Here is a 22,233-nt window from a genome sequence, read left to right as displayed (position 1 = left end):
CAGTGCCCTCCCTATGTCTGTCTATTACCACTGTGAACAGAGGGCCCCAGGGCCCTGGTGGATTGTAATGAAATTTGCTGTATTTGTTGAATGTGAACACTTATTTCAACATTATAGGAGTAAGGACAGGTATTTCTTTATTTTTTACTTCAGTTTATTTTAGTAAATACATTCTTAACACTTATTTTTCTTAAAACTGCATTGTTGGTTAAGGGCTTGTAAGTAAGAAATTCACTGTAAGGTCTACACCTGTTGTATTCGGCAAATGTGACAAACAAAATGTAATTAGATTTTTAATTTGAGGTAGAAATGTATTGTATCCCCCTCATGTCTACATGTTACAGAGGAACCCAGGGCCCTGGTGGCTCACCTTGCCTTGCACCTACTACTATTGTCTCTGCAAGGATGTAGGATCAGGCCCTTTGGCTGAGTAGAGGTCAGAGGACACAATCCTATGTGCACACAAGTGGGTTTAAAGTGCCCCCTCCTTTCACAGGGGAAGAAAAGAGACCCTCCCCTCAGCATATAGCATCAATTCCAGCAGCTTCCCAAGGGACCAAGTTCTTTCTCTTGCATCCGGGTGCTGTTCCTCTCGCTCTCTTGCTCTCTCTCACTTTCTCACAGACAAACACACACAGCCTAATGTAACCAATCACAACAGAGCTTGATGAGTAACCCCAGCCTTTCGTAAGCCCTCCTGGCAGTGACTGAGACCTGTGACTTCCCCAGTACACGTGAACCCATTGGGAGAGAATAGGCTTTGCACATGTAATCCTTGTCTCTATGTTTATTTTTGGTGCCTAGACTCTTTCCTTCAGTGGGGAGAATGTGTGCACGCAAAAGGCCTGATGAATCTGCACTGTGTGTGGGAGTGTGTGTGTGTGTGTGTGTGTGTGTGTGTGTGTGTGTGTGTGTGTGTGTGTGTGTGTGTGTGTGTGTGTGTGTGTGTGTGTGTGTGTGTGTGTGTGTGTGTGTGTGTGTGTGTGTGTGTGTGTGTGATTTATACCATTTATATGTACTGTAATGACAATCTAACTATTGTGGGAAGGGATTCAAATGAAATATCTCAGTATTCATGTAGTATTGAAAAGCACATTTCAAGTACTCCTGATAATCTGGTAATACAAATATAGATCATTTTAACAAAATGAAAGGGTGCAGGAACAATAGTTATATTTTTTCCCATAGTGCACGTTTCTCACAATATGCAACGTGGTCATGATTGAATCTTGCCCAACAAGTATTATTATGTTACTGTATATTTTTTATTACACAGATTACACTCTGAATATTTTCCCACATCATCACCTTAGTTTTCAACACAAACAATTCAAATCAGACTAGTGTCAGTGGTATTTCTCTGAAATTCTATCCTCCATTATGAGTGTTTTGTCAAAGTAACGCCCACAAACCATATAGAACCAGTTGATGGCTTGACAATGCCTCTTTTGTCATTGGATAATTTGATCAATAATCATAGTATGCACCTTCTTTTTTTTCTCTCGAAGAGCTACTGTTTTCAGAAATATATACATTTCTGAAGATTCCTATTGTGGATCTGAAAATCTATGTGTTATGCACTTATTATCATAGTAATTGAAATATACTTTATGCACTTTGTCTATTTATGATTTATCAGTGGGTTTCACAGTAACAGTATTTTGAATTGTTTTATTTCTAAATTAAATGTAATTCTTTTCTTTAAGGCCCAGTGAAGTCACCATGCGGTAAATTGGTTAATAGACCAATAACAAAGAGAGCTCCAAACCTCTGCCAATAACAGCTAGTTTTCTGTGTTACCCTCCCCACTCAGACCACTCCCAGACAGTCCTAGCAAAATTCTTGCTTGAGAAATTGTTTTTTTTGCTAAAAAGCTGTTTTGGTCCATTTGAATGGAAATCTATTACAATAAGGTACTTAATTGTTACCCAGAAATGATTTGATATTGATTTAAAAATGGCTGCATTGGGCCTTCAATATAATTGTTTTGCCTTGGAATCTACATTTACAATAATGTACTGTTATCCATTCAGACCTTGCATATTGACTTGGATACTGAATATAATGTCTTAATGTTTACACCCTGACTGTTCATCAGAACGTATTGAGGTCAAAACAGATCTACAGGATTTTTTGGGGAACAAATGTAATTTATCACTGATGTAATTCTAGTAATATTTTTGTATAAACGATCATTGGCATGTCACATCCAGGCCTAGTGTTCATTATATATTCCTGCCAATACAATTCCCTTAAAAACAATATTGTAAATAAAGATGTGAAACGAATCTCTGTGTCCACATAATAATGTCACCTGAAGGTTATCTATAAGAGAGAGTTTTTTTGGTCAGGTGAGTACTACACTTAATAAAGTACTGACAAAGGCCCAACATTTGGGGTCACATTTGGCAAACCTCTGCTCCCAGTCAACTGAGACCCTGCTTTATTTTTGGACAGGAATCCTCCTGACCATGAAAGTTTAGGTAAGAAAGTCTACTGCAGTGCCTTGATGGCCATATTTTGCGGAGAGAATAGTTGTTACTGTACATACTTTTAGATTCTCATGCAATTAACAACTCATTCCTTGTGTGAATCTAATTTATTTATTTTATTGTCCATTTTTTTTTAAATCATTTCAGATATGAGTCTCTATTTTTATTTTATTTTTTACATTAGACTAGAATTGATTGCATTGAAATGGAATTGACACCAACCCTGTAAAACATCCAAGATTAAACCCATTTTTCATGAGCTGAAATAGAAGCTCCTAGAAATGTTCCCTACGCACAAAAAACTTATTTCTCTCAAACTTTGTGCACAAATTTGTTCTCATCCCTGTTAGTGAGCATTTCTCGTTTTCCAAAATAATCCATCTACCTGACAGGTGTGACATATCAAGAAGCTGATTTAACGGCATGATCATGACACAGGTGCACCTTGTGCTGAGGACAATAAAAGGCCACCTATGCCCTCCCAGGCCCACCCATGGCTGTGCCCCTGCCCAGTCATGTGAAATCCATAGATTAGGGCATCATTTATTTATTTTAATTGACTGATTTCCTTCTATAAACTGTAACTCAGTAACATCTTTTAAATGGTTGTGTTTATATTTTTGTTCAGTATTTATTGTACTGCCACATTTTTTTCTGATTGCAGCTTCCTTGTTATTAATCTTCTAGGATGTTATTCACAAAGGGATATTCAGGTATACTACATCTATCTCAAGGCCATCAGACTGCTAAACAGCAATCCCTAACTCAGAGAGGCTGCTGCCTACATTGAGACCCAATCACTGGCCACTTTAATACATGGATCACTAGTCACTTTAAACAATGCCACATTAAATAATGCCACTTTAATGTTGTTTTCATATCTTACATTACTCCTATCATATGTATATACTGTATTTTATACCATCTATAGCACCTTGACTATGCCACTCAGCCATCGCTCATTCATATATTTATATGTACACATTCTCATTCACCCCTTAAGATTTGTGTGTATTAGGTAGTTGTTAGGTATTACTGCACTGTCAGAACTAGAAGCACAAGCATTTCGCTACACTCGCATGATCTGCTAACCATGTGTATGTGACCAATACAATTTGATTCAGTACAAGATAAACATGACACAATGTTGTGGAAAATATAGAAAGTAAATCAAGGTGATCATAAAACCATCATGTATCTTGAGTCATGACTGTTGCAACATTATATGGAATCAGGGGAATCGTTTTGAAAAAAATAAACAGTTCCTACACACACTACATTCCAAATACCCTTAGTATATTCTGAGCAGTGCCTAGGCTAGAGATAAGCTATTTTCAGATATGCAGTAGAACTAAATGCCTCTGAGAACGTTTTCAGTATAGCATTGTGAATATCTCTTTAGTAAATTCAGTTGAAACAATAAGCTGTCCGTTTTAAGATTCCGTACAGAAGTACTGCAATTTTTTGAAAATGATGTGATTGTCCATTGAAGAATTTTGCAGTCCCATCCATAGATGCATTCCTGGTCTTCATCCTAATTTACGGAAAAGGTACACTGCCGGAACTTCATACCATCTGGATTCATACGCCGATTTTATGATCAGGATTTGTTCTTTCCTTTTATAAAATACAATACATTATAGTTGTATGAAGTTGTTTTAAGATTGTTTCTAATATACATATATATAACGGACTTCACTTTGATAATTTGATAAAGACCATGATATGGTATCTATTTTATTCCTACATGCGGAAGGATAGAGTTGCCACATAATTGTAATTCGGTCTATTACAGTGCGACGCCATCTTAAACCCAATGATTCAACAGCAGTAGCCAAGTTGTTCCTTGACTGCTGAGGGGGTAGTCGAAGGACTCGCTTGTGATTGTAATTTTAACGTATTTTTTTTAATTTATTTTTCTCTCCACCTAAACGCGAGGAGACCGATTTGTGGCTTTTGACAAGGGTAGGCATCTTCGTTCATTTTTTTTATATATATTTTTTTATTTGGATTTGACATCGAATGTATTGCGTTGTATTTGGTTGGTAGCTAGCGAAGTTAGCTAGTTTGTAGGCAAATGTTTTCCGCAGTCCAAAGGCGGTGGCAAGCAATCTGAATATCAGCGCATCGTGATCACGACATCTGGAGTCGTACAGAATTGATTGGAATTCACAAATAGTTTTATCAGAAACTAATTGAATTCCTTTTTAGCCAGCTAGCCATGGTGGTAGCAGGCTGCGCCATGGCCCGGACACTCCCCGCTAGCTAGCGTTTGCTAGCTGCCGTAAACGAGGTGATTTGCTAGCTAGGTCAACATTCCGGCGCTCTGACTCATGTTAGTGGTCGTGAGAAACAACTGTCTAGTTAGCAACTATTGATACAGCTGACTGGAACGTTTTGCCCTGTTACTTTTCAATTGGCTTGAACTGGGAGACATTTAAGTAACGTTAGCAAGCTAGTTAAGACTAATGAGGGAGAGAACATTTTTCAATCAAGCAGCTAACGTTGTCTGGCTAGCTAGATAATAGTAAAAGGTTCCATTTTTGCTAATGTCACTAGCTACGTCGAAATGGATGGCAATAGCGCAAACACTATCCCACGTCCAACAGTAACTTTAAATTCATCAACTGATTTTATTGTAAATAAAGTAACTTTATTTCAATATAAGATGCCCATTGTAACTAAGTGGAGTTGTTAACTAACATTATCAAAGTAAACAAATATTGTTTAATTTCGTCAAACGTGATACTGCTGTCAATAAATCAAGTTTTGTTTTAGGAACTGGGTAAAACTGTTTTACTGGTCGTCAATTTAAACAAAGACCGACAAATTCCTTAGCCGTTGTGATTTGAGAGGATGTTGAGGAGGAGCTTGACTGAAATTTGAGTCGTTGTTGCTCATCGGAAATTCGGGCAGACTGAAGTGGACTTGGTTGTAATGTGGGGGTGGGGAGCTAGCTCGATGGTGGAAGATTTTTCTGCTCTTGCCACCAATTTCTAGGGAAACACAGCGGAACTACTCCGGAAATACCCCATAAAGAACCCAACGTTGTTTTTAATCGGGATCATCTCACGCATGCAAATAATATTTTCACCGTGGAGGTGACTTGATATTTGGAAGAAACGTGCATGATGTCTTTGCCTTGGACATTGTAACGTGTATCTTATTGTTTGTTAGGCTACAAAATATTGACAATACAATAACGTTGTCACGGATATTGCCGTGATTCATCTACCCACTAACATTTGCATACTTTCCTGGAGGATTGGTGGCTTGCTAAATCACAGTAAGTTATCGAAACTTCGGTCTTGAGCAAGGTATGGCACATACCTCTGTGAATTCATTGTTTCTGAGAATGAAATTGAGGTTTTAGAATTTGATGCCGTACTTTTCTTCAACTTTTACAGCATCGGATGCTGTAAAAGTTGCTGAAAGCTAGGGCATGATTCATGATTGGTTACATGTCTAGCGCAGTTAATAAGAAACCAAGTCTTATTAAGTCAAATTCAGAGAAACGGTTAAATTCGTTGCAAGAGTTCCAGTCTATTTGCTTGGATGTTACTACAGTCAATGACGAGTAGTAGCCTAATACAGTAAACAATACTTGTTTGCTAAGACAGATGTTCTTGTTTGACATTGTCATGCATTTTCATTAAAATCATATTTATTGATGGGTGGTTAGTTACAATCTTAGCAGCAATTGAATGGCTACAGGCTCTAAGAGAATTTGGCCATGGTAGTATGCACAGTAGGCCAAACTGGACCAGGAATTAGTAGTTGTGACTGCTGACTGTGCACACTGCTCTGAAATTCGGCTCACAATAGAGCAGCTACCAAGCTTTCTCTGGTAGTTTCTCTGACAGCCACGTTCATGTTGCTACGTTTAACCTCCATTTAACTTGGTGGTTGTTTTTTTTAAACAGACACATGGTAATGGTTAGGGAACTCAAGATTAAACAGCTTGGAAATGTTCATTTTGTTTGCTTATGATCTCCTCTGAATTGCTCAATTGCTTTCCATATGTTTACCATTATGTCGGTAGGCTTGGTTGTATCCTAGATAGGCAACATTGGCAAATTAATCTATGTTCCTTGAACTGTTGATCTTCTGGTGCTCTAGGAATCCATGTCCCTTGAAACAGCCTATTAGGTTCCAGTGTCTTTAGCCCAGGGCAATATAGTAGTGTTTTCAGTCAGCCTCCCTCCACCACAGATGAATGCCGTTTTGACTACTAGCCTTTTAGTGCATTGCAAGCAGATGTGCTGAATAATCTCCATAGAAACTGTGAGTGACTATTTAACATGGGTATGAGGACAAGTATCCCATCATAGCCCCTTTGAAAAGTGCAGCCTCCAACTCTGATTCATACTGCTCTTTACAGTTTAAATTGAAGCAATCAGATTGAATTGCCAGGGATGGTTTTGGATATTGATTGGTTTGCTGCAGTTTATTAAACTGACTCATTGTCTGCTGCTGGGTTCTGATAATGACCCAAACTGGGTAGTGAGCAAAGCTAACTGTCTTCCCATCTAATTCCCTCAGTGTAGCTACTGCTCTGCATGTGGGTTTTAATTTGCCCACCAGAGGGTCTGGTGATACTGGGAGATTTATTTTTTGTGTGTGGGGGGGGGGGGGGTACTGTGGTAGAAATGACAATAATTTGAATGGAATTCATTACACTTGTATAAACTAAAACACAGTTGTGATGGTATCTCTGCCATGTGCCCTGCTAATGCTGTAGCAAGGTGTTTTGTTGGGCTGGGAGGATGCCAGCATTGCAAAATGTTCATGTCAAACAACACAAGGCACAAGTTTTGGTCCTTAAACGTATGTAAAATATTGTGTGCTATAGCTTGGAAAATACATCTGACTTTGGATGACATTTGTTGCCAACATTATGGCTGTTTTCCTAAATATTAAATCTGCTTCATATTTAGTTTCCTTGCCACAATACTTGTATGGTGATACTGGTATCCTCGTAGCCCTAGTGTTTCGCATCGGACCTGTCTGAGGGATCATGTTACAATCGTTGGTTGAGGGGTTCATAGATTGTTGTGCTGCGACATGCAGTTAACATTTTTACATCACTGTCACTTATGGCGCTATCAAAATCCTTTAGCTTCACATTTCCTCACGGTGCTTTTTAGTTCAGTTTGTGTTATTAAAAAAAAAAGGTTTATTAAATATTTCAGCTTTTGAGGTGTCTGAAATGTGGCGTATAAATAAAGCTTGATTTGCTCTTCTAGAACCCAGAATATAGGGTCTAACAGAACTCTCTTTGGAATTCTTGTTTATTACTCCAAGGGACTGTACTTAACAGATTGGTAGCTTCATCCTGAGGATGTAGCTACCAATCTGACATTTTTGACTTTTTTTTGCTGTCTTTGACATCCCACCCCCCCATTCCCCACTGTTTTGATTTGGCCTCCATTAGTTTAGCTGCCAAGTTGGTGGCTAAATGTATGACTCACTAAGTTAGCAGTTCATTTGATGTCTAGGTAATGTAACCCTGATTCTGTTTTTTACCTCTGCTGGAATTTAGCTGGTCCAATGAAAAGGTTGCTTTGTGCTATTTGTTTTGGCATGAGCTGAGGTGGAAACGGCTATATGAATGAACTTTGCTGTTCTGTTACTTTCAGATCTGGAAGCTGTGCAGGCTGTGGTTTTTGAAAGTAACATGGCTTCCCAGTGTAAGTATTCAGCTTTTTAGAGTAACTTAAACATTGCTAGCACTGATTTAATTCAACGGTCTTCCCCTCTGGTTGAACTGCCTCCAGGTAACCTAACGCTGGTTGTTTTCTAACGTCTAGCTGATCTGATGGAGCTGGACATGGCCATGGAGCCTGACCGAAAGGCTGCAGTGAGCCACTGGCAGCAGCAGTCATACCTGGACTCTGGTATCCACTCAGGGGCTACCACCACCGCCCCCTCCCTGAGTGGGAAGGGCAACCCAGAGGAGGAGGATGTGGATAACCAGGTGCTGTACGAGTGGGAGCAGGGCTTCTCTCAGTCCTTCACACAAGACCAAGTGGCAGGTAAAAAAATGACACTACAATACCATGGGAATGCTTGACTGGAAGTTTGAACATGTCACATGGTATGAAGTTAATGGATAGTAGTTGGCACTTCATTCTACTGACAAACCTCAGCTTTGGCTCCGACTCCTCTTTAGAGGAATCTGGCCACCATCTTAGAAGTGGCTCTGACCTAACCTCTCTCTCCAGACATTGATGGGCAGTATGCCATGACCAGAGCCCAGAGGGTGCGTGCGGCCATGTTTCCAGAGACCCTGGACGAGGGCATGCAGCTCCCCTCCACACAGTTCGATGGGGCCCACCCCACCAACGTGCAGCGGCTGGCTGAGCCCTCTCAGATGCTGAAGCATGCCGTGGTGAACCTCATCAACTACCAGGATGACGCCGAGCTGGCCACCCGCGCCATCCCTGAGCTGACCAAACTACTCAACGACGAGGACCAGGTGCGTATAGCTAACCACAACCGGCCCGCTTCGGTCCCCAACCAACTAGGAAATGCACCTGACTTAATGGTGTTAGGTTATATAGAGTTCTGTCCTGACCTCTTCTCCTGTCTTCATTCCTCCAGGTGGTGGTGAACAAGGCTGCAGTGATGGTACACCAGCTGTCCAAGAAGGAGGCTAGCCGCCACGCCATCATGCGCTCCCCCCAGATGGTGTCGGCAATCGTGCGCACCATGCAGAACACCAACGATGTGGAGACAGCCCGCTGCACCGCCGGCACCCTGCACAACCTGTCCCACCACAGAGAGGGTCTGCTGGCCATCTTCAAGTCTGGGGGCATCCCTGCCCTTGTCAAAATGCTTGGGTATGTCGGTCAGCCCTTGGACTGTAACCTGACCTGTCTTGAGAGTTTCTAAGGAAGTTGTTTTAAGATGGACTGCACAGAATCACTGATCTAAAAGTCCCCCTGCATCTCACTAACTGTTCATTATGTGGTCAAGATTAGATTGTGTGCAACGTCTTGCTCTAACTCAGTATTTCCCAAACTGACCATTGTTTTTGTTGCTCTAACGCTACACAGCCTAGTCGGATAACCAACAAGTCAAGCTTTGATTTATTTTATCAGCTGTCGTGTTAAGGCAAAAACCAAAATGCGCACCATCTTGGGGTCCCCAGGACTGAGTTGGGGGAAATGCTGCTCTAACGGTTCCCTCTCAAACAGCCCTGATTTTTCTTTAGCTACTTTCTCTGCCATGTAGTTTGTCACTACAGTTACCTTCCTGTGTGTTCAGTTAGCCTTTGGTACCTTCCAACCTAAAACTGTCTCCTCAGGTCCCCAGTGGACTCGGTGCTGTTCTACGCCATCACCACCCTACACAACCTGCTGCTCCACCAGGAGGGTGCCAAGATGGCCGTGCGCCTGGCCGGCGGCCTGCAGAAAATGGTGGCCTTGCTCAACAAGACAAACGTCAAATTCCTCGCCATCACAACAGATTGCCTTCAGATCCTTGCCTACGGCAACCAAGAAAGCAAGGTAAGGAACTTACTGATTTTTTTATTTTTAATTTACTGATCTCTTGGTTTTAGACATCTTTGATGCTTTGCTCTGTCCCTTAATTCGGCATTGCTTGTGATCCGTCTGGGTGTTTTTAAACATCTTTGATGCTACTCCCTCCCAGCTTATCATCCTGGCCAGCGGTGGGCCCCAGGCCTTGGTCAACATCATGAGGACCTACACATATGAAAAGCTGTTGTGGACTACCAGTAGAGTTCTCAAAGTGCTCTCTGTCTGCTCCAGCAACAAGCCTGCCATCGTAGAGGCTGGTACGTACTACCTTTTATTTATGGACCTTTTTATTGAGTCTGCCTCAGTTTAAAAAATAAATAAATTATTACATAACATGCATATTGCAAAGTTGGTTCTTACCCTCACTTTAGTTCAGTTGGGTCTCCACTGATACTCAGTGAGCTGGGCTAAAGGCTGTGTGTTTCTCCAGGTGGTATGCAGGCACTTGGGCTTCACCTCACAGACCCCAGTCAGAGACTAGTCCAGAACTGCCTGTGGACCCTCAGGAACCTGTCAGACGCTGCCACCAAACAGGTGAGGAGCCGTCCCCCACTAGCACACCTCTGTTCCTCTTTCCTACACCTTTCCTTCCTGAATTCTTCCTACATAAGAGCTCTCTTTCTGTCTCCCTGCCTTTTTCCATGGAGAAGACGACCTTAGCTGAAGTAGATGTGATGCAGGTAAAAGTAGTCCTTCCTGCCTTTCTGTGTTGGAGCTGTGGCTAGTCAGAGCCCACTTCATCTACAGCCCAGCTCATCGCACCCTTAAAGTTCAACTGACTTACTAAAGGCTCATTAAAGTAAAGAGTTAAACCCACCTGAAGAAGAGGAATTAGTGTAAGCATCTCTCTGAGAAGAAGCGATCAGTGTAAGGCTGTCTGGTGGTTAGCTGTGTTGGTCTGGATGAGACATGCCGGTGTATTCCTTTCCTCTAACAGGAGGGTATGGAAGGTCTGCTGGGGACCCTGGTCCAGCTCCTGGGCTCTGATGACATCAACGTGGTGACGTGTGCTGCCGGCATCCTGTCCAACCTCACCTGCAACAACTACAAGAACAAGATGATGGTGTGTCAGGTTGGGGGGATTGAGGCACTGGTCCGTACCGTGCTGCGTGCCGGAGACCGCGAGGACATCACTGAGCCGGCCATCTGCGCCCTGCGCCACCTCACCAGCCGCCACCAGGATGCTGAGATGGCCCAGAATGCCGTGCGGCTTCACTACGGCCTGCCTGTGGTGGTCAAGCTGCTGCATCCCCCCTCCCACTGGCCCCTCATCAAGGTAATGTTTGACTTATGAAAATGGGATGTGGCCAATCAATTTGTTTCCACATCAAGTTAGTAGCAGAGCCTTTTCATCTGTAGACTGAGTTCCCCAACTTGGAAATGAAATGGTTTAAACATGATCTCTTCCTTCCAGGCCACTGTGGGCCTAATCCGTAACCTGGCTCTGTGTCCAGCCAACCATGCCCCTCTGCGTGAGCAGGGGGCCATCCCCAGACTGGTGCAGCTGCTGGTCAGAGCCCACCAGGACACCCAGAGACGCACCTCCATGGGAGGCACCCAGCAGCAGTTTGTGGTAAGACACACAAGCGTAACATACACCTCCACACAGTGCATCTGTCTCCCAATAAGCACACAGGTTTCCTCAATGCTCTCTGTAGTCTGAACTAACGGTTGTCCTGCACCACAGGAGGGAGTTCGTATGGAGGAGATTGTGGAGGGCTGTACTGGAGCTCTGCACATCCTGGCTAGAGACGTCCACAACAGAATCGTCATCAGAGGACTCAACACCATTCCACTCTTTGTCCAGGTAAGACCTCTAAGAAACTTACATTTACTGCTCCCCACAACTACAGATTTTGGATTTTGTTCTATCCAATTTCAACCACCCTTTTTTATTTTTTATAACTAATCTGATCTTTGCAACTCCTGTACCTTCCTCCTCTCTTTTTGCTGCAGCTGTTGTATTCTCCCATTGAGAACATTCAGCGTGTGGCTGCAGGAGTTCTGTGTGAGTTGGCCCAGGACAAGGAGGCAGCGGAGGCCATCGAGGCTGAGGGTGCCACCGCCCCCCTCACAGAGCTGCTTCACTCCAGAAACGAGGGCGTGGGTGAGTTAACAGGCCTCGGTCCACAACCATCTCTGTTGGCGCCTCAGAACTCTTATGATTGTTTAGCCCACAAATAAATGAAAATAGTTGCCATTCTAGAGCTATGCAGGTCTATGTCATGGGAATTCTAGAATATCTATGGTTTAGGCCTCTGTCCAGAAGGATCTGTCTAGCCAGCCGTTGGTGCATTACTTTCTATGGATGGGTAAGTGAGACAACTCAACCCTGTTTGTGTTCTCTCCTCAGCCACCTATGCTGCTGCCGTTCTGTTCCGTATGTCTGAAGACAAGCCCCAGGACTATAAGAAGCGTCTGTCTGTGGAGCTCACCAGCTCCCTGTTCAGGACGGAGCCTATGACCTGGAACGAGGTGCGCTGCTGTTTAGTCAATTCTGTCTGCTGCATCTCAAATGGCACACGGCCTATGGGCCCTGGTCAAAAGTTGTGCACAATAAAGGGATTAAGGTGCCAATTGGGAAGCAGCCTGGGAGACGCTGGGGAGCCATGCCAAATTACGTGAAGTGTCATACTTTAAAAGAACTTTAAAGTATTATATGTGCTTGGATCTGGAGCCAGGAGCCCTGTATTTACTGAGGAAGTGTATTGTGTTCATGGCCCATGACAGAACTTCTAGGCAGAACACCTCAGGGCTGTTGGTGATTACTGATGTGATCCTTGTTCCTGATGTTGTGTTCTCTGGTCTTTCTCTCTCTAGACAGGAGATCTGGGCCTGGACATCGGAGCTCAGGGAGATGCCCTGGGCTACCGTCAAGAAGGTAAGCACTGTCTCATGGTGCCTTGTCCTGGTGTGCAGCTCTCAAACTGCTGCTCACATAACAGCCCAGCTCTCAGCCAGCACCTGGGCTCCTCCAGCAGCAATCCCCTGACACTAACTCCCCTTGGCCCCAGTGTGCTAGCTAAAGCTTGCAACTGGTCAGCAGCACAGCAGTCCACTTTAGATTGCAGACCAAGTAGTTTGGATTTGTAGTGGCTTTGTTTGGTACTGTGATTGGCTGAGGATTATGATTGGTTGTTTTGATCCTACTACTGTGTGGTGCTTGTTTTAATAAGCTCTCTAACAAGTGTGTGTGCTCCCTCCATCACTTCCATTGGCAGACCCTAGCTATCGCTCCTTCCACTCTGGGGGATATGGGCAGGACTCCATGGGTATGGACTCCATGATGGACCATGACATGGGTGCCCACCACCCAGGCCCTGAATACCCAGTTGACGGGCTGCCCGACCTGGGCCACGCCCAAGACCTGATCGATGGGCTTCCCCCAGGCGACAGCAATCAGTTGGCTTGGTTTGATACTGACCTGTAAATAGACTACTTTTTAGGTAAGGAGCTGTGTTAAGACTAGGCACCACGGCTGTGTTTGGCGGTGACAGGCTGGTGCATGCTTGGACTTCTACTACTGTGGCTGAAGTTTCTAACTCTGCTCTTCTAGCTTCTCTTCATGCTGTGTGGTCCCATAGTAATGCCGGTGCCTCTCCTCTCCGCCTCTCCAGGTGTATCGTCTGATCTGAATGAACCTGCATTGTGATTTGGCTGGAGAAGTTGCTGGGAGGTTTTTGAAAGTGGGCTAGTATCTCAGAAAGTGCCTGACACACTACTGAAAGCTGAGTTTCCTATGGGAACACGTGGAGTGGAAGTAAAACTTTGTTCTGGTCTTTTGTGGGAGTTAAAACTGCGTTAAAGGAATTCCTGGAGTGGGTTACTCAAAGAAAATGACGCTGAAGAGTGGATCTAAAGATGGAATTTAAAACCCTGGTCTGTATTTTTTTACATTTTATTTTGTATGATTCTTCAGTCTGTAATGGTACTGATATAGCTTGTTATTATACTCACCTGTCTTTTCTGCAGTAATTTGTATCCATTTTAAGTCTCTCTCGTAGTGTTAAGTTATAGTGGTAATGCTCCAATTAAAATGATATGGTGTAGAACACTAATAATCAGTTGCATTGTATTCTGATCAAGTGTAACATTGTGTAGCTTTTGTATAAAACCAAGAATTGGAAATGGTCCAAATATTTTCTTGCTTTAAGTGTGCACTGTTTGTAGTGTCACAACTGTTCCAAAGGGTCTGTGGGGAGGGCAGCAGTTTCTTTTTTTAAGTGTCTTTTAGTTGATAGCTGTTCAAGGAGGTGAAAAGAATCCCTAATTATTGTAGCCTGCTGTGCTTATTGGAGACATGGTCATGACATGGCTAAACAATAAAAATGGACTTTAATTTCAGCTCTGTCTTGGTGGTTTATGGAACTGACTAGTTGTTAGGCTACATGGGGCAAATGTGTCCTTTGTACTCAACTTGCACATCCTTTAAAAAATCTAAAGTATTGTGAAGCGATATTAGAATGGAAAGCAAAACCACAATGGATGCCAGTTTTATTATAGAGCAAGACAGCATACTGGAGACACGGTTGATGTTGCTGATCACGGATGTGAATTATGGTCCTTCTAGAAGCCAAGCCCTTGTTGCTGATGAATCAACATTCTAGAATCCAATCCCTGTCAGGATCTCCGCTGCCAGTGAAACCACAGCAACATCAGCATGGGACCTGGGAAGAGATGAGGACAATGGACAGATGTGATGATCTCTTCTCCTCCAGCTGTTCTGTCCCTCAGTTTTCCTCCCTAACAACAATTACATGGAGCCAGTTAAACTCAATCCTGTTAATTCCATCAGCAGAGCCCTCCATTGTGATGAACTAGGCTTTGATAAATACTTCTTGTAGCCTATATTCAATTTCAAACACTGCTCTGTCTCCATGATAAAGCTGTCTCATTCTTCAAAAGGCCACATTTTAATTTGGCTAATTCACTAAATCTTAGATTATGACTGACTTGCCCAATAATGTAGAGTCCTGTTATGTCCACTTTCTAGAGTTGAACAAGCTATGCACCTCCAGTCCTCCTGACTGTCACACTATAGCATTCTGTTAGTGGCAATCAGCAGGAGGACGATGAAGCCCCTCCCCGTTCAGTAAAAAGCTGACGGATGAGGCAGGAGGAATGATGAAGCCCCTCCCCGGTTCAGTAAAAAGCTGACGGATGAGGCAGGAGGAATGATGAAGCCCCTCCCCGGTTCAGTAAAAAGCTGACGGATGAGACAGGAGAAATGATGAAGCCCCTCCCCGGTTCAGCAAAAAGCTGACGGATGAGGCAGGAGGAATGATGAAGCCCCTCCCCGGTTCAGTAAAAAGCTGGCGGATGAGGCAGGAGAAATGATGAAGCCCCTCCCCGGTTCAGTAAAAAGCTGGCGGATGAGGCAGGAGAAATGATGAAGCCCCTCCCCGGTTCAGTAAAAAGCTGACGGATGAGGCAGGAGAAATGTATTCACTCAAATTCAGAGCCATGGATGCAAGGATTGACAAATTATAATGAACAATGTTGAGGCTAGTGGTTTTTACAGTAAAACATGCTTATTTTGGGTTCTGATGGGGTAGGACAAAGCTCATGAGGCATAAGATCTATTCAAATGTATGTAGCAACTGCTGATTGCCCCTTAAGGATCTCAAAAGAAAATAAATTCCCCTTGGTTGCCATGGTGAGCGAGGTGGTGACGTAGTCCAGCAGTCACACATGGAGAGAAGTTTGGAATTTCACCACCACTTTGCCCCAAACCCCAATATTGTCCAAAGCTCTGCTTCATAAGCCTGGCTAGGCAACTTCAAAGGGATTGTTTTTCCATTTCAGAAAGGGAGGGAGGCCTCTAGCAGCCCAACAATGGGCCACTATCCCCAGTTCGAGCCGCAACGGGCTCAAGGAATCTTTCATCGCACAACCCTGCCTTGGCCTCCCACATGAATGGATCAAAGCAGAGCCCCGAGGACAAAGCTGGAGTTCTAGAGAGGGATCAGAGTGGAGACTGGAGAGAGTCTGTTGAATACACACCTGGCAGAATGACTCAGTCTCTGAAGAACATGGACCAGCTCTTGACCCTCAGCTGAGCTGTACCACAAACTGTCTGTAGTAGCTGGGATCTGGGAAAAAACAAAGACAGAATGACCAAGTACACACTACAAAAACAATGGATCAGGTTTCACAACTCGTATAGCCTTGGGGTTATATTTCTATAGGGTGTAGCCAGGCATAGTTACTACTGAACGAACAGACAATTCACTCACTGGTGCTTTAAAAGCTAGCCTACATTGGAGCACACACAAAATGGAGGCAGATAGAGGAATGTCTGTGTGCTAATGGAAAACAGGTGTTTGTTCCCTCCCCTGCCTACTGTTACATTAGAGAGGCCTCCTACACCGCAGGACCGCAGCAAACCTGGTTTCAAATACTTCAGTGTTTGTTTGAGCCAGATGGGCAGGGTTCTGAAAACTTTTGGGACTATTCTATTGGTTCCCATTGCGCCAGGCAAACTCAATCAAGCTCAGCTAAAGTATTTGAAAGAAAACAAATCCTATTTGAACCCAGGTCTGGTTCACGGGAGTTCGACTAGAGTAGACGTCTGACGTTACGTTGGAAAATCAACAGCAGCAGGGAGACAGTGCTGCCCCTATAGTGGTTTATATCTGGAGCAGGTGCTTTATTACAACACCAGCCTTTTGCACGTGATAACATCTCCTTAGTCCAGCTCAGAAACAGGAAGAGGTGGGGAGACAAGGCAGCCAAGGACTGGTTCCCACTTGACAGGAAAGAAAGGAGAGTGTTTCTGCCTGTGATCTCCAGCTTAGTGTATAGAGCCTGAGCCCAGGCATGCATGCAGAACAAAGGGGGCTGACTGCAGGACAGGAGGCTGAGAGGGAGTAAAACCCAGTACAGGGGTTATGGAGCCAGGGCCAGGGGGGATCTCAGTATCATCTCTCTGACAATGGAGCCTGGAGCGACGGAGCTTCTCCAACCAAGGCAGCCAGGGTCTCTAGTCTCTCCTGTCAACCTGAACTGGGCCACCAGGTGAGGTGAGTGATGCAGTCTGGGAGACTGAGACGCAAGGCTCCATCGCTTCACAGCTTCAAATACAGCATGGTCAAAGAGGGAAGGTAGGTTTGGGATTAAGGCAGAGCACAAATTAGAATCTGACGCACACTTTGCTTGAGGGCGGTCTTAGCTGCAATGGACACAGCCTGCCAGCAACCTGACCCCCAAGCCGGCTTCTCGCTTTCCAATCCTCTGGGTGAGAAAGGTTCTGGATCCCACTTCTCTGTATCAATCCTACTTCAGTTCAGGGCAATGCTCTGGTCCTTCTTGATAATACCCTCTCTCTGACCATCTCAACCCAGAGAGGTGCTGCCTAGAAGGTGAGTCATTGAGTTGTCAGTGGTCCTCGTGGCCTTGTGTGAGCTGCTCTTTTAGTGGGATGGAAAGGTGATGACAAGGCATCCGTGTTTAATGGATCTGGATGACTAAACCAACTAGCGGGGGTAATTACTCCACTGGGTTTATGAAGCTGCAAATACATTTTCATTGTAATCTCCTGTGACATCGCCGGCTCCTTCCACACTGCCAGCAAAGTACCGCCCGTTGCCAGGCAACAGGGTTATGTACCTCGGAGGAGAGACTTTCCCTAATTCTCTGAGCTCCTCTCTCGTCCTATAATTCTATCCGCTGTAATATTGCTTAATACCCCGGCTGTCTACAACCCCATGCTATTCTCCACAACAATACTGTGGTTCTTTTTTTACAGATGTCATAATACAATAAGAAATAGGCTAGCATTTCCAGGTTCCCTCTTCTTCCCTGGTCCTATTCTTAGTATCCACACTGAGAACACTATCCAAGAGAACTGTAGTATTACCAGTAGATGGCTAGTAGACAACACACTCCCCTTTTACTGAAAGACCCTGCCTGCATGGGTAAAAATGTTGAATGAGAAAGCAGTGTAGCTTTCCTTTGTGTGCTATTAAACACTGTCAGACTCAGCGAGTCACTGAAGAACTATGCTTGGCTACAGTTGTCAGCGCTACACAAACGTGGGAAAGTCGGTTGCGTGCCGTGCAGCAGACAAATTGGAGAGATGGAGGCTTAAAATAGCAGACAGTCACAGCTGGGACCGCTTTTAAACACCTGACCATAAATATGGTCCTCATCTGAGCATGTTTACACTGCTGTGGCTTTCTTCCAACCTGTGTGTGTGTGTGACAGGGAGAGCCATCAGTGAGATGGAGATAAAGAGAACATGAGAGAGAATGGGAGAGAGACAACATGAGAGAGAGACAACATGAGAGAGAGAGAACATGAGAGAGAATGGGAGAGAGACAACATGAGAGAGAGAATGGGAGAGAGACAACATGAGAGAGAGAATGGGAGAGAGACAACATGAGAGAGAGAATGGGAGAGAGACAACATGAGAGGGAGAGAACATGAGAGAATGGGAGAGAGACAACATAAGAGAGAATGGGAGAGAGAGAACATGGGAGAGAATGGGAGAGAGAGAACATGAGAATGGGAGAGAGAGAACATGAGAGAGAATGGGAGAGAGACAACATGAGAGAGAATGGGAGAGAGAGAACATGGGAGAGAGACAACATGAGAGAGAGAGAACATGAGAGAGAGAACATGAGAGAGAATGGGAGAGAGACAACATGAGAGAGAATGGGAGAGAGAGAACATGGGAGAGAATGGGAGAGAGACAACATGAGAGAGAGAATGGGAGAGAGACAACATGAGAGAGAGAATGGGAGAGAGACAACATGAGAGGGAGAGAACATGAGAGAATGGGAGTGAGAGAACATAAGAGAGAATGGGAGAGAGAGAACATGGGAGAGAATGGGAGAGAGAGAACATGAGAATGGGAGAGAGAGAACATGAGAGAGAATGGGAGAGAGACAACATGAGAGAGAATGGGAGAGAGAGAACATGGGAGAGAGACAACATGAGAGAGAGAGAACATGAGAGAGAGAACATGAGAGAGAATGGGAGAGAGACAACATGAGAGAGAATGGGAGAGAGACAACATGAGAGAGAGAATGGGAGAGAGAGAACATGGGAGAGAATGGGAGAGAGACAACATGAGAGAGAACATGGGAGAGAATGGGAGAGAGACAACGAGAGAGAGAGAGAGAACATGAGAGAGAATGGGAGAGAGACAACGAGAGAGAGAGAGAACATGAGAGAGAATGGGAGAGAGACAACGAGAGAGAGAGAGAACATGAGAGAGAATGGGAGAGAGACAACGAGAGAGAGAGAGAACATGAGAGAGAATGGGAGAGAGACAACGAGAGAGAGAGAGAACATGAGAGAGAATGGGAGAGAGACAACGAGAGAGAGAGAGAGAACATGAGAGAGAATGGGAGAGAGACAACGAGAGAGAGAGAACATGAGAGAGAATGGGAGAGAGACAACATGAGAGAGAGAACATGAGAGAGAGAACATGAGAGAGAATGGGAGAGAGACAACATGAGAGAGAGAGAACATGAGAGAGAATGGGAGAGAGACAACATGAGAGAGAGAACATGAGAGAGAATGGGAGAGAGACAACATGAGAGAGAGAACATGAGAGAGAGAACATGAGAGAGAGAACATGAGAGAGAATGGGAGAGAGACAACATGAGAGAGAGAACATGAGAGAGAGAACATGAGAGAGAATGGGAGAGAGACAACATGAGAGAGAGAGAACATGAGAGAGAATGGGAGAGAGACAACATGAGAGAGAGAGAACATGAGAGAGAATGGGAGAGAGACAACATGAGAGAGAGAGAATGGGAGAGAGACAACATGAGAGAGAGAGAACATGAGAGAGAATGGGAGAGAGACAACATGAGAGAGAGAATGGGAGAGAGAGAACATGGGAGAGAATGGGAGAGAGACAACATGAGAGAGAGAATGGGAGAGAGAGAACATGGGAGAGAATGGGAGAGAGACAACATGAGAGAGAGAATGGGAGAGAGAGAACATGGGAGAGAATGGGAGAGAGACAACATGGGAGAGAGAGAGAGAACAGGAGAGAGAGAGTTATGTGGTGGGTGGCTCTGCTGTCCTGAATCCTGACTCCATACTAACAGGTTATCAGATAAACTGGCCAAACTGCATACATCTGATGTATTGTATATCTGTGTTAAGCTGCTTTGGACCACAGCCTCTCCTAAGTCGGGGCAAGCCTTTTGCTAGCTCAGAGAGAGAGAGATAAACGTTAGAGCAAAACAAAAATCAACAACCCAGCCGTCCTTCCCGTTCACTCCTCCTCCCCTCACTCCCCCATCTCCACAAACAAGTGGATTCTTCAGAATGTTTCATATGCAAACTCAGTCTGGTACATCAAAGCTAACATGGGATGGTAAACCCTAGTCCTTGTAATTACAGAGTGAATTAACATGGTTGTGAAGCTATTAGTGGAACCCATTCACAGATACAGTCTGAGGGGATCTACTTTTAAAACTCATGTGGACAAGAGGAGCAGACTGGCGGACTCTCTCTCATAATAATAATAATGATTAGCTCTCTCCAGTGTTCTCTGTAGATTTAAGGCCCTTGCGCTTAACTGTTTTGCTTTATTTCCCCCCTGTAAGATTAAAGTGAGATCCTCTCTGGTGCTGCTCTTTCATCTGTGTGGAATTTAGCAGATTGGGTTCCAGGAGCAGCTTGTGTTAGTTCCCAGAGGCAGGAGACCCGGGTTAGAACCCAGCTCGGTCACACCAGCACTCACACAGAAACACATGTACCTTGTGTGTTCATGGTATAAATTCAGTTTGATGAACACACGTATGACCTCAGATGGTCTGAGGAGCATCAGAGTGTGGCCTGTCTCTCTCTTTCTGTTTCTGTGGTCCCTGACTGTTGAGATCAGTGTGTTGAGCTGCAGCGAAGGGAGAGGGACAGGTCAGGCTCTGATGCCCTCTACCATGGTCCCACCTATCTCAGCAGTGTCTGACACACAGACACTACAGAGAGACAGAGAGGGAGAGAAAGAGGGACGGAGGCAAATGAATCAGAACTCAAACACGCCCGGAACATCCAATTACTGGAAGTTTCCTTCTTTTCTGAGGCTCTTTTGTAACCTCAATTCAATTAGTGTTCCAAGTCGTCAAATGAATATTGAAGCCGTTTTCATATTAATTAAATGAATTCAGAAGGCAAGGGCAGAGTGGGCTAGGGGATAAAACATTTGTTAGGCATGCTAATAACTAGTGCTGCTATTCAGCCTCCGTCAGACTACAGACCCAGAGGACTGTCTGTGACCATGGCTGAGACGGTAATGACCAGGTTTTGCCCAAATGAGCCAAATAAAGCCCTGACTTAATTTATTCAGAATACAGGACGTGAACTGTATTACGCACTCACTTCCTACTTCCCACTTATCTAATTGGCTAGACGTAACCCATCTATCATTATGAGGACTCAGAGGGAGTTCGGGTGCAGGGTAGAGGCAACCCACACGTCTTCACTTTGATTGAAAAGATCAAAACGTATTTGATTGCACACGTTTGATTCCCCTACCTTGTAAAACACAAACAGGGCTGGATAGTTGTGGTGTGTCTTCATGTGGCCGGTCAAATGGAAAGTATTTTTGTTGAAAGAGTTTTGCTGCAGCTAAAGACCTGATGACATTTCATTAACTGTCTGGCTCTGTCCCAAATGGCACCCTATTCCCTATACAGCGCTGTACTTGTTACCAGAAGTAGTGCACTATAAAGGGAATAGGGTGCCATTAGAGAAGCACCCCCCTGGCATTCATGAGGCTGTTTATCAACAAGTGAAGTCCAGTCAGGCTACAGGCAGCAGGCCCAGCTCCAGTCTACAGTACTGGGGATGGCTATGTCAGGCTACAGGCAGCAGGCCCAGCTCCAGTCTACAGTACTGGGGATGGCTATGTCAGGCTACAGGCAGCAGGCCCAGCTCCAGTCTACAGTACTGGGGATGGCTATGTCAGGCTACAGGCAGCAGGCCCAGCTCCAGTCTACAGTACTGGGGATGGCTATGTCAGGCTACAGGCAGCAGGCCCAGCTCCAGTCTACAGTACTGGGGATGGCTATGTCAGGCTACAGGCAGCAGGTCCAGCTCCAGTCTGCAGTACTGGGGATGGCTATGTCAGGCTACAGGCAGCAGGCCCAGCTCCAGTCTACAGTACTGGGGATGGCTATGTCAGGCTACAGGCAGCAGGCCCAGCTCCAGTCTACAGTACTGGGGATGGCTATGTC

General features: G+C 44.6%; 2 protein-coding genes across 4 annotated transcripts in view; one reads left to right on the top strand and one right to left on the bottom strand.

Annotated features, from left to right (window-relative positions):
• The first annotated feature begins 4,278 nt into the window (after window positions 1-4,278).
• Window positions 4,279-14,380, top strand: LOC123743185 (catenin beta-1). Of its 3 annotated transcripts, none has more exons than XM_045719100.2 (17): window positions 4,279-4,457; window positions 8,132-8,182; window positions 8,303-8,527; window positions 8,717-8,970; window positions 9,096-9,334; window positions 9,802-10,003; window positions 10,149-10,293; window positions 10,467-10,570; window positions 10,687-10,716; window positions 10,974-11,312; window positions 11,451-11,609; window positions 11,724-11,843; window positions 11,993-12,143; window positions 12,390-12,511; window positions 12,857-12,917; window positions 13,258-13,482; window positions 13,654-14,380. In XM_045719100.2, exons 2-16 carry the CDS (start codon window positions 8,170-8,172, stop codon window positions 13,464-13,466), a joined length of 2,373 nt encoding a protein of 790 aa, XP_045575056.1. In that variant the 5' UTR covers window positions 4,279-4,457; window positions 8,132-8,169; the 3' UTR covers window positions 13,467-13,482; window positions 13,654-14,380. The 3 variants fall into 3 exon arrangements, with proteins under 3 accessions (XP_045575056.1, XP_045575058.1, XP_045575057.1); XM_045719101.2 differs by lacking the exon at window positions 4,279-4,457 and adding an exon at window positions 5,664-5,778; XM_045719102.2 differs by lacking the exon at window positions 10,687-10,716 and having other exon boundaries at window positions 4,280-4,457.
• Window positions 14,381-14,513: 133 nt separating this feature from the next.
• LOC106605905 (serine/threonine-protein kinase ULK4) overlaps window positions 14,514-22,233 on the bottom strand; it is a 333,812-nt gene continuing 326,092 nt past the window's right edge. Inside the window, exons 36-37 of the mRNA XM_082975734.1 lie at window positions 16,040-16,128; window positions 14,514-14,703 (exon numbers count right to left, since the gene is read on the bottom strand). Coding sequence (XP_082831860.1) covers window positions 14,640-14,703; window positions 16,040-16,128 — 153 coding nt within the window. The 3' untranslated portion in view covers window positions 14,514-14,639. The remainder of the gene's footprint in view (window positions 14,704-16,039; window positions 16,129-22,233) is intronic.

This window comes from Salmo salar, chromosome 05, assembly GCF_965601325.2.
Source record: "Salmo salar chromosome 05, fSalSal1, whole genome shotgun sequence".
NCBI lineage: Eukaryota > Metazoa > Chordata > Actinopteri > Salmoniformes > Salmonidae > Salmo > Salmo salar.
The sequence above is the reverse complement of the archived record's forward strand: the minus strand, read 5'-3'. Positions and strand labels throughout refer to the sequence as shown.